This window comes from Mesoplodon densirostris, chromosome 5, assembly GCF_025265405.1.
Source record: "Mesoplodon densirostris isolate mMesDen1 chromosome 5, mMesDen1 primary haplotype, whole genome shotgun sequence".
Taxonomy (NCBI): domain Eukaryota; kingdom Metazoa; phylum Chordata; class Mammalia; order Artiodactyla; family Ziphiidae; genus Mesoplodon; species Mesoplodon densirostris.
Window position 1 is genome coordinate 115,577,343 of NC_082665.1, and position 15,266 is coordinate 115,592,608.

At 52.5% G+C, this 15,266-nt stretch overlaps 1 protein-coding gene across 1 annotated transcript; it reads right to left on the reverse strand.

Moving 5' to 3' along the window:
• Positions 1 to 1,597: 1,597 nt before the first annotated feature.
• On the reverse strand, positions 1,598 to 15,063 carry LRRC15 (leucine rich repeat containing 15). The gene is made up of 2 exons (XM_060099306.1): positions 14,985 to 15,063; positions 1,598 to 7,225 (listed from the first exon to the last, which is right to left on the reverse strand). The coding sequence occupies exon 2, from the start codon at positions 7,218 to 7,220 to the stop codon at positions 5,484 to 5,486; it is 1,737 nt and encodes a 578-aa protein (XP_059955289.1). The 5' UTR covers positions 7,221 to 7,225; positions 14,985 to 15,063; the 3' UTR covers positions 1,598 to 5,483.
• Between the last annotated feature and the right edge of the window lie 203 nt (positions 15,064 to 15,266).

Genomic DNA, 15,266 nt, shown 5'->3' on the forward strand with positions numbered 1-15,266 from the left:
TAAAATGTAGCCACATACATGTTTTATTCCTACTTTATCATTGAAACCAGGACACTTCTGAGAATAAAAGGAGAGCTCTTGATAATTATGCCAGGATGACAGGCATAAACAAGGGTGGGGCCAGGAAAACCTAGGCATGTGGTCACACTGCTTTATCCCCACCATCCACTAGGAGTTGTCCGTGCCCAGGGACTGGGTCACCTTCATCTCAGAATCCCGTACCGTGACCTGCCTCCAGCCCCAGCCCAGCACCACCCTGGCTGAGTACCTCAGGGGCGTCTCCTGCCCAGGCAAGGGGACACGGAAGGTGCAGCCTACATGGAGTTGGGGACATGCTCTGAAACCTGGGACAAGTGGCCAACCCATCTCCTGCCCCCAAGCTGGGATCCCAGGCCAGATTCCTCCCACAACCCCACAGACCCCAGAGCCCTGTAGTGACCCCAGGAAACCTACCGCGAGGGGCTCACGGTTGGGGACCAGCCCTGGCTCTTCCTCAGGAGCAGAAGGGCTTCTGGTGTGGTCAGTGGTCAGCATGAACCCAGCAGTCCTGGTGCCGATCAAAGTTCCAGGCAGTGGTTCCTCCCCTCACGTGGCCTGAGAGTTCCCGGAATGTCACCAGGGTCACAGGACAGCAGAAGAGAATCTAGGCAAGGCCTCTGAAGATTACAAAATGACCCTGAACTGTTCCCATGGACAGATCCACATTGGGGCCAAAATCCAGCTAAGGTTATGGTCTTGGCAACTTTAGGACCCTAAGGGCAGCCACTAGGCCCTAGAAAGTTTCCAGTAAGTTGCTCTGGGCTGAGGACTGGGATCGGGGCTCCACACTCACATCCCCTCCAGTGCAAGGCCAGACTGACCGCAGCTGGGCAGCCGGCCACATGCACCAGTGGGCTCTCAGTGCCCGGAGAAATTCTAAGAGGGTTGTGGGTTTGCTGTCCTTTTGTGTTTGTTTCTTTATTTAATGCTTATTTAAGTTTGTAAACCCTTTCTGAGTTAAAAGGGGGAAATGATATAGGGAGGTGAATTTTGGCCCAATATGGAGAGAGAAGCTTTAACCACTGGGATTATCCAAGGATGAAAGCATTTGCTTGAGGAGGGAGTGAACAGCCCTGAAGGTGTTCATCCAGGGGCTTCAGAACAAAGTGAAGAGAGAGAGAGAGTGTGTGTGTGTGTGTGTGTGTGTGTGCGCGTGCGCGCGCGCATGCATGCGTGCAGGCACTTTAATGAATGCTGAGTGAACTTCTCTGCCTTTCTGAGACATAGAAGCAACTCCAGCCTGGGAGTCTGGAAGCCTGGTTGTCTTGCAAACTCAGCCACTAGTTCACTAGGTGACTAGGGGAAATAAGATTGGGACATTTCCTGTCTCAATCTTACTTTCCTCATCTATAAAGTGGGTTGAACCTATTCTTAAGGCCCCTTCTGGCCACAGTGACCTATAGACATCATTTTGGTCTCCGCTCACTTTCCAAGGACCTTTCCCAGCCTGGAACTGGTCTCTGTGGGGGGCTGTCCAGGTCAGCCTTGCATTCGTGTGACAAGTGCAGAATCAACAGTGAGATCCCCTAGCCAAGGCGCCCACAGTATCACACGTGTCTTGTGTATAACGTTTATTGCTGATTGTGCGCACCAAATCTGTTACAAGCAGCATCCAGCAAAGACAGACCCCCAACCTTTCCCACCAGGGCTCACACTCTATAAAACCTTGGGGGCCTAGAAAGCTCTAAATGCATCACCAAGCACCTGGGACTATTTGCAATGATTCTTTAAGTGAGGCAAAATTGATCTACTTTTGAAGGTAGCACAAAGGCAACAGGTTTGTGAGAACAATCTCCCCTTAGGTCAAGGAGAGAGCTCACACTGGGAGGAGTTTGGCCTGGAGGAGTGTCTGCCCCATGCCTCTCTGAACCACAGCGAAGACCTGCTCCCCAAGACCACCACTGGCTCCCCAGCAGCCCCGATTCAGTTCCGACTGTGGGATCTGTAAGCTGAATTCGAGTGATTCATAGCTAAAGGCCGGGCTGCCTCCAGTGTCTCTTTAGCAACTCTAGTTATCTAGTTATCTCTAGCTGTCTGCTCGCCACAAGCTTCCTGAGTTTGGAAATGATTCCCATCACTGCACTACACAGACATCTGTGACAATTGTATTGGTTCCCAGGAAGAGTTCTGAGAAGGGTGTTGTGCCTTTAAATTCTAACGAGGAGGAACAATATACACTCAGCCCAACAGTTCCCTTGAGAGAAGCCATTTTTTCTTTAACGGGTGGATGAGTTTAATTTTTTCCTGTATTCACAAAGCATTGGATCCACACAGTACCAGGTGAGGTTCCAATGGCTAAGACTATGGTATGGGGAGCAACAGGACAGTGACTCCCATTTTCTTTGGTTTAACGATGAAAGCCCAGGACAGGCCATGAGGTCTTGTGCAAAGCTTAAAGAGAGAAGGTAAACCCACAGCCTATTGAATAATGTTGCGGAAGACAAGTGGTTTTAGACCCTCTCACATGGACTACTCATGCACAGGGGTGCTGTGAGGGTTAAAAAGAAAATGGCTGTTAAGTGCTTTGAAGGGTATCCATGCACAGTAAGCATTTTTGAAAAACAGTGGTTCTAATGGGCTTTTATTATCTTTCCTCCAACATTGACCCTCCACTCCAAATGGGAGTACTGGCAAGGGGAACTAGAAGCCAATGAGCAAAGGGGGAAAGTGAACTCAACTTTTGGGGGACCAAGCAGCTCACTCCAGCCCCAAGAAGTGAGCAAATGCATCATCCTGTTGGAAAGGAAACTCCACCCACATTTTCTGGCAGCTCCCTGACCAGACACCGTGGTTCAGAAGGACCAAAACGCCTGCCAAGGAAGAGGAGGCCCAGTGGCTCCTTCTAGTCCACTCTGATGGGAGAAAGGAACAGGCAAGCTCAGAAGGTCAGGCGAAGGGTCCACCACCCCCACCCAGGGTGCTCCTGTGGGGAGTCATCTGAGGACAGCTGCCCTCAGGCCACGTGTGATATCCTGGGCCAGAGAGGAAGATATTCCAAAGTCATGGCCAATGCCATCAATACCCAGGGGTTCTGGGTTCAGCTTGGCAGGGCACACTGGATGAAGAGGACTTCTTCCTCACCTCTCTGCCATCTCTGGCCCACTTGTACCCTTGCACAAGGAGACATTGGAGACTAGTTACAAGGAGCATCTTGAGGAATGCAGTGCCAAACCATGCTTCCTGTCTGGAGAAGAGCAAGCCAAGCTTCCCCTTTGGGCCCCAGGATCAATATGGCAGGCCACCATCAGTGGAATGATGCCCATGCCCCAAGTTCTGGACTCATGTCTCTTTGGACCATGGCAAGCCTTGATACATGTCCACCAGGTGCTATAAATAATTTGAAAACATTTTGGAGACCCAGATTCACCTTGGGGATACTATGTCTTTTGCCTTAACAGGCCCCATCTCTCCCAGATCCCCTGTGACAGAGAGTGAAAAGCTACAAAATGCACAAGTTCTTACACACTCGTTTTGTTGGGACCTTTCAGCATCACGCTGTTAAGGCCCAAGGGGATTTCTTATTTGTCTCGTGGGGCAGAGGGAACTAGTAAAGGCCCGTCAGGATTGATAGCAGATTTCCAAATCCCTGTAGTGTTGGATGCAGCTCTTTCCTGGGCAGACACAGATACGTGAATTTCTCCATTTCACTGTTTCTACTTCTAAACTGGTATACCAGTTGTCCAGAGAAAGACATGCATTGTCTTGAGTGTACTTTCTTTACCAGTGTGAATATATATGTAGCAGGAAGGATGGCGAGAGCAGGTATTCATGTGACGGCAACTCTGGACCAAACAACTCAACTCTTGTAACCAGACCACAGGCAGGGAGAGGCTCCACAGAGGGCCCTGACCCAGGGTGACCTATCGGTGTACCCATGTTGCCTGCTGTGTATGAGAATGCTGAAGTTCAGTGTCTAGCTGACTGTAATGTCGATGGAGAATTTTACCACGACCAGAGGGATTGCTGGGTTCCATTACACTTGGCTGTCCAATTAAAGGATCTCATCTCTGAGCTATTTCACTTTCCCAAACGGAGAGTGAAAATTAAAAACAGATATAGGCATATCATGCCCATAAAAGGCCCAGGCAGAGGAGCCTCCAATGAGCAACAGACAGCTTGTTGGCAGGGTAGGGTGTGTGGTTGCATGAGCCTCTCTAGTTGAGATGCCTCTGACCTGGCCAAGCCTGGTACTTCAAGGTCTGGGATTTAATACAATTTCCCATCCAGGCCAGAGTGTACCTACATCTTCTCCTCCAACCCTGGCAGCTGGGCCTTTGCAAGGGCTGGCTGCAGGGGGAGGGCAGTGAGGGGCTCATCCTGACCCGTGGGAAGCCAGTTCCCAGGTAAGTTCATGCCACCTCCATAGGCCCCAGTCTTCTCCAGTAAAAGCTCAGGATGGAGGATACTGGCGATGTCTCGTTTCTTGATTTGGGTGCTGATTACACAGGTGTGTAAAGTTTGTGAAAATCCATCAAACTACACACTATCATGCTCCTGTTTTTCTGTATGTATATTACACTTCCATAAAAAGATAAAAGAGAAAAATTCTGGGGGTGAACACAAGCACCCCCAGGCACCAAATTGCTTTCTCCATCCAGTACCAATAAGCTGATTTTCAAGTTTTTCGGGGGGAGGGTGAGAAATTCTACATGATTTTATTCCTTAAAGGACTGAAATTTTCAAAGCAAAGTTTGCAGTTCAGAAATATCATTCTCTAAGCGGCTAAACTTGTTGCACCGGTGCCTTTCTTCCTTTTCCAGATAAAAATCACAAGAGATGCTGATGGTAGTCCGGCCTCCAGGACCTGAACAGCCTCATTTTTCCCTTCTCGCTTTCATAGCATCCTGAAAGCCAAGGCACTTGGCAGTTCTTAAGAGATCAGCTAAATGATTTGAAGCCTTCTTTGAGGAGAGAAGTCACCTTGCCTTCAGGAGTAGGAAGTGAAGGGAGACCTTTCATTGAGGGGACAGGGTAGAGCCATGTCACAAACAAGAGGAGCAAAGAAGGGGAATCAACTTACATAATACTTGGGAAAGGGGCTGTCCCAGTGGAGGACTATTGCCACAACGTGGCAGGTGTGTAATAATTGCATCTATAGAGGTTGGCAGGGGTGCAGACGCAGGGAAGGTGGTTTTTGGAGGAGAGCTGATGAGGCTTTAGAGGAGGGGCTACCTTGAGAGAAGCCCAGGGATGTGAATTGGGAACACCGCAGGGTTTTTGCCACAGTGGGTTAGGTCTCCCTGTTGGTAAGAAGGCTCTGCAAGAACCTCTTCTATAGGAGAACCAGGCAGGTCAGGAAAAGGTGGGGGCACCTTTCTCTCGGGGACCAGAGAGAGGGGGAGCAGGGGATGGCTCTTTGGACCCAGGGGTGGAGGTGGAACGATGAAATCCTGGATCCTCTGGGGGTCCCACCGTTCCCCAGCCCTGTCTCCAGCCTGCCTCTCTTAACACTCATTGGGTGCCTTCATCTGCATCAGGACCGCCTGGCTCCTCTTCTTGCAGCAGCAACAGCAGATGCAGGCAGCCAGGGAGCAGGCCAGGGCAAGGATGCCAATCACAATGGCAGCAATGGCCAGCCTGCTCTGGGCCTGGGTCATGCCCCCCGTGTCATGGCTTTCGGTGGTCTCGATGGTGGTCAGACTGGTGTAGTCCTGCACGGTGCTGGTGAAGTCAGTGGTAGAGGAGATGTAGGTGGTGTCAGAGTAGCTGGGTGTCTGTGGGCGGGTGGGCACCTCGGGGACCACTGGACCCTGGACACTGGAGACGACATCATTGACATCGATGATGATGAGGGACTGGCCTCGGACATTGGCTGGGCTGAAACACACCGGGGGGATGTTTGTCCCCAGCCTGGCCTTGTTGAGTAGGAGCCAGTTGTGGAGTGGAAGGATGTCCGAGTCACACCTCCAGGGGTTGTCGTAGAGCCGCAGCTCACACAGCTTCCCCAGGTGATCGAAGATGCCCAAGGGCAGGTTCTCCAGCTGGTTGTTCTGCAGCTGGATGGTCATGAGTTCATTGGCGTTGGTGAAGATGTTGCCCGGGAGCTGTCTGAGGCGGTTGTTCTGCAGGGAGATGTTCTGCAGATTGGCCAGCGTTCGGAAGACACTCCCGTCCAGCTCCTGCAGCACATTGGTGTGGAGGGACAGCTCCCGCATCTCCACCAGCCCATTGAAGGCATCCGGAGAGATGTAGCTGAGCTGGTTGTGGCTGAGGACCAGGACCTGCAACTGGCGGAGGCTGCTGAAGACATTGTCCGGGAGGGAGGTGATGTGGTTGTCATAGAGCCAAAGCTCACGCAGGTTGTGCATGGGTCCAAAGATGCCCGGAGAGAGCTCCTTCAGGGAATTCCCGAAGAGCGTGAGCCGGTTGAGCTGGGGCAGCTGCATGAAGATGCCGGAGGGCAGCCGGGAGATGTGGTTATTGGACAGATAGAGCTTCTGGAGGTTACGGTTGTTTTGGAAGAGGCCAGGAGACAGCATAGTAATCTGGTTCTGCTGCAGGGCCAGCTCCTGGAGGTTGCCAAGCCCGTCGAAACAGCCCACGGGGATTTCTGAAATCCTGTTCTCATACAGCCGGAGGACCTGGAGGTTGCTCAGGTGCTGGAAGACCCTGGGTGAGAGGTGGGTGAGGCTATTCTTGCCCAGATTGAGCTTGATGAGGCCCACCAGGTGGTCAAAGACGCCGTCGGGGATAAATTCCAGGTGGTTGCCGTGCAACTGCAGTTCCTTGAGGTTGCTGAAGTGGGTGAAGTGAGTCGGCTGGATCTGCACCAGCTGGTTGCTGGACAAGAGGAGCGACTCTAGGTTGTCCAGGCCCTGGAAGAGGCTGACGGGCAGAACCTGAAGCTTGTTGTTGGCGAGGCTGAGGTAGCGCAGAGAGCCCAGATTACGGAAGGCACTGGGCGCGATGCGGGACAGCTCATTCTTCTCAATCCGCAGGGCGATCAGGGCCGATATGTTGAGGAACGGGGATTCGTTGAGTTCGGTGATGTGCGTGTTGAGGATCTGCAGGCTCATGGCATTCCAGGGCAGCGGGGTGGGTACCACCATGATGCGCGCCCCCGTGCACTCCACCTGGGAGGCCCTGGAGCAGGTGCACTCTCTAGGGCAGCCATGGTAGGCCCAGCCCACAGCCCAGGCTTGGCAGCCCACCAGCAAAAGGAGAAAATGTTTCAGTGGCATGGCCTCTGGAAGGAGAGAAAGGGCACAAGTCAGGACTGCCTTACTGATGCTTCAGCTGTTTTTAAGCCGACGTCAACCTTGGGTGCCAAACACTGGCTTGCCTTTGAAACCCATCACCACGTACCCATCTCATGCTACCTGTGGTCTGGTCTGCAGCCTCTTCGTGTTCCCCCAGGCCTTCCTATTTCCATGCCTTTGCCCAAGCAATTCTCCCCACTTGGAGGACTCTTCATCCTCATCCAAATCTTCCCCACACTTCTAAGTCTAGCTCACAGGCAGTCACCCCTAGGAAGCTTTCCAGGATTCCACGAGTCAGCTTTAGTTACCCTCCCGTGCAGGTGATTTTCCCAACTTCCATTATGGCCTAACGGAAGCAGGCCATAGCACTGCAGCCACACATGGCATTCACTGTGTCCCCGTCTGTCTCCTTCCCTAGTCAATAGGCTTTGCAAGAGCAGGGATGTTCGTGTCCCGTCCCTATGAGTTCCTTAAGTCAGGAGCAGTATCTTATCCATCTCTGTGTCTCTCAGACCACCTGGACTTGCTAGTTGAACGTGGCTTCCTCAGGAGGAACAGATAGGAAACGACAGCAAATAAACAGGGCCTGAACCTGGGGGAAGATGCTGAGGCCACAGCTATGAACACCTGCGGGGACGGGCAGCAGCAGCCAGCAGAGCAGCACCACACTGCGATCTGTTGGAAAAGACTGCAGGGAAGCTCAACCTTCCGTCTCCCTGGGCCCCGCCGCACACCGGCCAGCACTGCCCCGTCACCGCCACCACCAACCTGCCCCTGCGTTAACCCTTTCACAGGGGCTTCGTCTAGGTTTAATCCAAACCACCTTCCCAATAAAAGGAAACTATCCACACCACTTCCTGTCTCTCTGGAAGGGGCTGCTGTGGGTCGGCCGACGTCTGGGGTCTGCCTTCTGGGTACCAGTCCCAGTTTCCAGAAGAAACATTGGGTGGCCTTGAGTAAGTCCCGGAAAACTTAGGATGTCCTCTGAGCTGAAAGTTGGTAGGCCCAGACGCTCCCGCAGACATGGTGCTGATCTGGGAATGGAGTCAAAGTCATGGAAGGTTTGGTGTTTGAGATCAGGTCCATACAAATAGAAAGTGGAGATGGTGGGCAGGGGAACTGGGCCCTACATGAATATTTAAGGACCACACATTAGCTGTTTGACTTGAATGAAGCTTGAGGCCTCCAGGCTCAGCTTCCTCATCTGTTAGGTGAGAGTGATAACCTCTGCCCCGTCCTGAGGCCAACGTAAGGAGCAAATTGAAGAAAGGCTGTGAGGGTGTTCTGTGCAAACGTGTGAGCAAGTGCCAAGCTCCCCTACAGCATGGCCCTTGTAGACTCTTGGAGGCAGGAAGGCCTCAAGGTGCTTTTAATCTTGGCATTCTTAGTCAAGGGACTATGGATTTCTGTGTATGTGTAGAACATCTGTAACTTCCATCCGAGATTCAAAGGGGTCTCTAACTCCCAAAGGGTTAAGAACTACTGATCATGCATGCCCATCATTTTGGGGGAATGCAGGAAGCAGGGAAACTGAGGCTCAGAGCTTAAAGCCAGCATCTCCAGATTCCTGGATGAGAACTGTGAGTGTTACTGCGTGCCTGTCCTTTTAATGAGCAAAAGTCCTGAGTCAGAAGAAGGAATTTCAAATGATGGCCTATAAGGCATAAACTGGCTGGGTGGAGAAGGTATTTCTCTGGCCTTTCTTTGTTCCCCTGAACTCATGGAGTCCTGAGTCTGGCCCACAACTTAGAATAATCCAGGCTTCCCAACCTGGCCTCAACTCAATGCACCCCTCCCCTGCCCCCAACAAGCTTACTCTGACGGCAGAACCCAAGCTCATCCCCCACCCACCCAGGCCTTGATTGTTGCCCTAGTTACAGCCCATCCAAGCCCTGACCTGCTGTACTTTCCATCAAAGACTCAAATAAGTATGTAGAACTGTGGAGAAATGAAAGAAAAATAACAACTTGACAATGGAGTCTAGATTCAAAGGAAGGGGGCCAGATTAAGCTATGGACACATCTAAAAGAATGAACTTGTATAGATAAGTGTTGGTTCCAGAACTTGAGAGCAGAAAATGAACAGCTTAGAAAGGAGGCACTGAAAAAGTGACTTAACATCCACCCTTAGATGTGAGGGCTTTTTATTGACGGTAGCAGAGAAAGAAGACTGCTCACAAAAGCTAATGTGATCTTAGACTGCATTAATAGAAGTATTAAGTATGGAACAAAGGAGGTGATGGTCTTGCTCTACACTGCCCTCATCAGTCCACATCTGTAATGCTGTTCTCAGTTTCACCCTGAACTTTAAGAAGGCCAAAGACAAACTGGTCTATTTTTTTTTTTTTTTTTTTCCAGACTGGTCTATTGAAGGCCTTCTAGAGAAGGGTAAAAAGATGGTGAGGGGATGCAGAAACCAGAACATCTGAGCATCCATTGAAGGAACTGTGGATGAATAGCGGAAAGAAGAGAAGATGTGATGAGCCTGCAAGCACTTTCTTAGTGTACGTGAAGGGCTGCCCTGGGATACAGAAAACAGCCTTAGTGTGGCTCTCGAGGTCGAAACTAGTACACAGAAGCTATGGGGTCGTGCATTTTAGTTCTTCACTGAAGACAGCTTGTCCGAATCAGAATGGACAACCTCATAAGGCAGTAAGCTCCCCATCCCTGGAAGTGTTCAAGCAGAAACTAAGCAGAAACATGGTAAGGAAGCTGGAGAGAAGATTCTACACCTCGTAGAGTATTGGACTAGATGACAGCTGTCCATCACCAAGACTCTAGGATTCTAAGGCTGAGTCCCAGGGCAAGGATATGAGATCCATCAACCAGGACAATTGTGCCTGTGCTCCCAGGGGGTCCACACAGACAGTTGTGGGTGTTTGCCCATCCCCTCGATATATGTGTGAGAGAGATCTACCCCCTGGACTGACTTACAAAAGGTGAAGCATCACTCCTGGTGATGAACCATCTAGCACTTAATTTCTATGTATACTCCTATGCCCAGGATGCTTCAAAATGGTGTTGTAGCCCAAGTATTAGGGACTAAATTAAAGTGCCCATAACCTGGAAAGCCCAGGGCAGTCTCTGTCTAGTTTCCCCATCTATAAATGAAGGTGTGGACCAAGGAACCCTCTGAAGACCCATCTCAGACCTCTGTGAGTTTGCACTCCCCAGCTGGGGAGGGGGCATCAAGCCAGCCCCAGGAAGGGTCCACGGCCAGGGGTGGTGCCTCATGGCTTGGGAAGAGGAGGAAAAAGATAACTCCCTTATGGGAACAACTCCCTTATGGGAACAGAGCCACTGTTGTTTAAAACGAACCACACTCCGCTTAACGAATATTGCAAGAATTTCCAGATTTTCCCTTTTATAAATCCTCGTGTCTGCAGAGCCCACTCCAGCACCACATGCACTGCTTTCCTACTTTCCAGCACTTGTTACCACCACCACGGCTGGCACGGACTGCTGCAAAGGACCTCCAGGGAGCCTACCCCAAACCCAGCTGCAGAGCCCTCAGGGGAGGGAGGGGCCGCAGGAGCAGGCTGGACAACCAGCCGGGCCCTTGGATTTCCAGCAAGTGTGGCCGGCGTCCACGGAAGCCTGAGGCCCTCAGGAGCCCAGCACACAGTGGACTAATAGTCCACGCTGCCCTGTGCTGCTTGGTAGCCATGACAGTTAAAGACCCACAAAGCTGCCCTAATTACACCCTCCTCCTCCAGGCAGCCAAACGCGTCCTTAGTCACTGCAGCGACTTGGTCCAGCCCCTGTCTTGGGAGGGGGAGCAGCCTGGCATCTGTCGCTGGCCCAGGGAATTCACTGAGCCTGCAGACGCACAGAAAGACAGACAGACAGCTCACCTGGGCACTCTGACGTGGTCCCTCCCCAGGAGTGGAAGTGCTTGGACCAGGCACTCTGGCTCTGGTCTTTTTAGCAAAAACAGCCTCTATGACTCATGGGCAAACACATAATTAGCCTCGAAGCCCTGAGCTTTGTTGGTTGGTGGGTTGGGACTTTGGGGTTTCATACCATCATCACATTCCCGAAACTCGAGGTTGCCTGGGAGGAGACGCCTTCTTATTTCAATGCCATGGAGCAAAGCTTTTGGAAAGAACCTCGGAGACGGATGTGATACTCTGTCTTAACTCTAAGTTGGAGTGTGAGTTTAGGTAAATTCTCCAGACCTCAGTTTCCCCGACTGTAAAGACTCCCAGGGGCCTTTGGCAGCTCTGATATCTTACCAGAGACAGAAAGGAGATTTGGTCTGAAGCCCCGTCATTCCCACCATCCCCTATAGGCCACGTGGAACCACCAGCAGTGACACCTTCACATGGAGGCTTGAGGACATTGTCTCCATCTTTTCAGGCCCACCTTGCTTCCAAAGTTTTCCAGGCAGGGCAATCCCACTTGTTAACTGGTGCATCTTCACATGGCCGAGAGCTACTTCATGGAGCAGGGAGCTGAGAGGGGGGCCTTAGGGAGGCCCCCTCCCAGCGCACCTGGGGAAACTGAGGCCCAGACAGGAAATCTCCCTCCCTGGCCTGTGCCCTCCCCGTACAGAGATCTCCCAAAACATGGCCTCATCAGCATTGGGATGTTGCCCCGTCCATCGAGGGAGATGCCAGGCATGGGGCTGTGGTGTCTCCCCTGTACACAGCCGGCATCAGCGCCAATCAAGCCACTCCTCTCTGCACGGTCCAGTGGGTCTGAAGCCACTGTCTGAATGAGAGGCTCACTGTATCTTGACCTCCCCGTCTTGCTTGAAGGGGGTAACCACTGTGTTCCCCAGATCAGTACATGAATGTCGCCTGGAAGTGCCTGGGAAACTCGCTTAACAGAACTGAACTCAGAGCACTGCAGTAATGAGGATTACACGAGTTAATGCATGTGAAGCACTTAGGCTTGTTCTTGGCCCAAAGCTGAGTAAAATCAGAATCTCTGGAGGCTCCACCCACAGAGCTCCTGATCCCTAGGTCTGGGGGGTAGGGGGAACAGCCCAGCACCCTGCACATTTAACAGACTCCCCAAGTGACTCTGATGCAGGGGTCCACAGCCCACACTCGGAAGCACCACTTGAGGCCTAGACCAGCTGGGACTCCATGCTCCTGACCTATGTCATTTACTACCAAGACAGAGAGATTGAACCCTGGATTGGGGAGGCTGAAGGTCGGGCCCTAGACAGGGTCCAGCCCCCTCTGTCCATATTTCCTTCAGTGGCCCTTTCTCCGTCCCTGTCAGAAATCTGGGGTCTGTGCTAAGTTGAACCCAGCAGTAGAGGCTGCTCCCAGAAGCAGCACTTAGAGCCCAGGGCATCAGAGATGCCAAGGCCTTTTGAGCCCATCTGGTCAAACCATCTGGTCATTTTGTAGATGGGAAAACTAAGGGGCCCAGAGGGAGGAGGGGCCTTGCCTGGGCTCACACAGTCAGTGGAAGATTCCAGACACCCAGATCAGGGCTCTACCTAACCATAGAGCTTGGTGACCCCCCTGAACCTTATGAGGCTTTAGGACCTCATCACCCACGTGTCCAGCTGTGCCTGGATGCGGGGAAGAGGTGGCTTCTCTCCCCCCGTTCGAAAATGATCTCAGGCTCATCTACAATCCGCCCTCCAGCCGCCCAGCATGATTAGTCAAGGTCAAGTGCCTCTCCCAACTCCCAGGCTGCATGGTTTGAGGGATGTTCTTCCTCAAGGCTGTTCTGATGCTCGTGTTTGCTCAGTTTCACCTGAGTGGCTTGGAGGAGTGGATGGAAGAACAGAAGAGGTTGTTCAGCCAGAAGGGGGTGATCCCATCGTCTCAACACACAGCCCGGTTCAGGCCTCCACCCCAAACACATCCTGGAGCCCCAAGGGAAGAGCAGCCACACCCTCATCCTCCACCTGGCTCAAGCACTGACCCCATCTCTCATGGCCCATCAAGGTCAAAGTTCAGTCCATTTGTTTAGAAAAGGAAATGAGTACAAGGAAATTAGTCCTTTCCAGCCCTGGGGTTAGGGGAGGTAGGGCTTCTGGCAGAGGCCAGAGCAGGGCTGTAATTAGCTTGGCAGAAGTGGCAGGACATACTGACAAACTTGCCAAGCGGAGCAGGGAGACACTTCCATTTGGGGCTTTTATTTTAAAAGCCATGGGCTACAGCCCCCTTCTCAGGGTAACACCTGGGGGGCCCAACTTAGATAAAATGGATCAGCCCCTCATCAAAGCATCTTGACAGAAGTTTCTAAATCCTGTGTCCCCAAAGCCCAGGGAGGCAGTGAAACCAGAAGCTGCAGGCAGTCTTTCGCGGTCAGGATTTAGGGAGGCAAACTGCCACGTGTAGTCACAGCCCTGGGAGTGTTTGCTGGCAGGACCGAGCTGGAACAGCTTCTCTCCCAGCTCTCCTTATTTCTCCACATCTGGTTCTATTTCCACTGGCAGCCCCCCCCCCCATTTACTGAGCAAGCCCAGGTAGTGTCCCCAGCCCTGGGAGAGCCTTCCGTGCCCTGACTTTCTGCAGGGTCTGTTCAGACCCCTTCCCCGCACCCCGACCTCTCACATTCTTGTCTCATCCCTGCAGAGCCCGCCCAGCTGACTCAAGACCACAGGCAAATAGGACTGTCTGGCCCTGAATGTACCCCAGATGTTCAATCGATTCAGAGTATAAGAAGTGACAGCCATTAGAGAATTTCTAAATTACAGAGCCAGTGGCACCAACACGGGTTGATATGGTGATATAATCCTAAAGGAGAAGCCAGAGCGTGACAGACAGGCATCTAGCACCTTCAGTCTGAGTGACGTGTCATCCAAGAGAGAGTCGCAACCTGCCCTGAGGTCACACATTTGGCCCTGGAGGTAGACTGGCTCTCTCACACTTGGCACGGTGGGAAGCTCTAGAAAAGTTCTGGTTTTCCACAGGTGGTTCCTTGGCCCCGCTCTTGCCTCTACATTTGAGCAGAGAATCTGGTAAAGGTACAACAGTCACAATTTTAAATGCAAACCAGCCTCATCACAAATCCATCTCCAGCCCTGACTCTCCCTACCCAAAGCCATTAGTGGCCAAGGCAAGAGGGGAAAGCTGCCAGAATGAAGTCGCCTAAGCCACACACAAGCTTAGAATCTGGAACAACCCTGAGCCCACAGCTGAATTCCAAATTGGAAATCCAAACCAGGCGCCAGCACATCTGCTGAAGCCACTTTTGTAGTAACTGGAAGTCAGTCTATGAAAAGAGGACAGCTCTGTCACTTGGGATACCCGCATTGGTCCGCAACAGACCCAAATACAGGACAGGCCGCTGGTGGCCACCATAGTAAGTGCTGGGGAAGAGGACTTGGGTTCAAATAACCTGGATCTTAAAAAGAGAAACTCTTCTCCCAGTGGAGCTAGTATCCCGAAAGAGGTAAACTCGATGGGTAACTGGTGTGAGCATTTGAAAGTCAACTTTCAAAGTCAACTTTTTGCCGGTCTAAAACATCTTCTCAGCGTCCCAGGTCGACATCCAGGACGGGTCAGGACAAAAAGAGGAAGAGGCTGGTCAGGGATCCGCAGAGAGGGGCTGTGGCCCCAGGCACCTGGGCAGCGTGAGTTCGGCCACGTGCCCCTCCAGCGCAGGCTCCACCGGCCGCGTTCTGAGAGCATCCCTAGGCACCGCGCCAGCCCTGCCCCTTCTGGACGCTCTTCCTGGGGGAGCGGGGTCAGCAAAAAAGGAGGGGGAGGCTAGCCGGGTCCTTCCAGGCCGGTGGGAGGGAGGGAGGAGGCAGGAGGCCAGCCCTCCTACTTACCAGCAAGTCAGCGCCCGCCCGGCAGCCGTCAACCAGAGGGAGCCAGAGAGGAGGACGTGGGACGGCTCACGGCTGCTGCATGAGTGCGGCTCGCCGGGCCCTCCCCGTATTTAAAGGATGCCCGGCGTGAGTCACCGCCAGGGGCAGTGTCGGCGCGGTGGCGGGGAGGGGCACGCACGCCACTGCAGCGCCCCGACGTGTGAGGACAGAGGTGCGGCGTCACCCAAGGAGGCAAGCCTGTGCGCTCAGCGGAAGGGGTTTCCTGCTGCCAGTTTTTTGGAT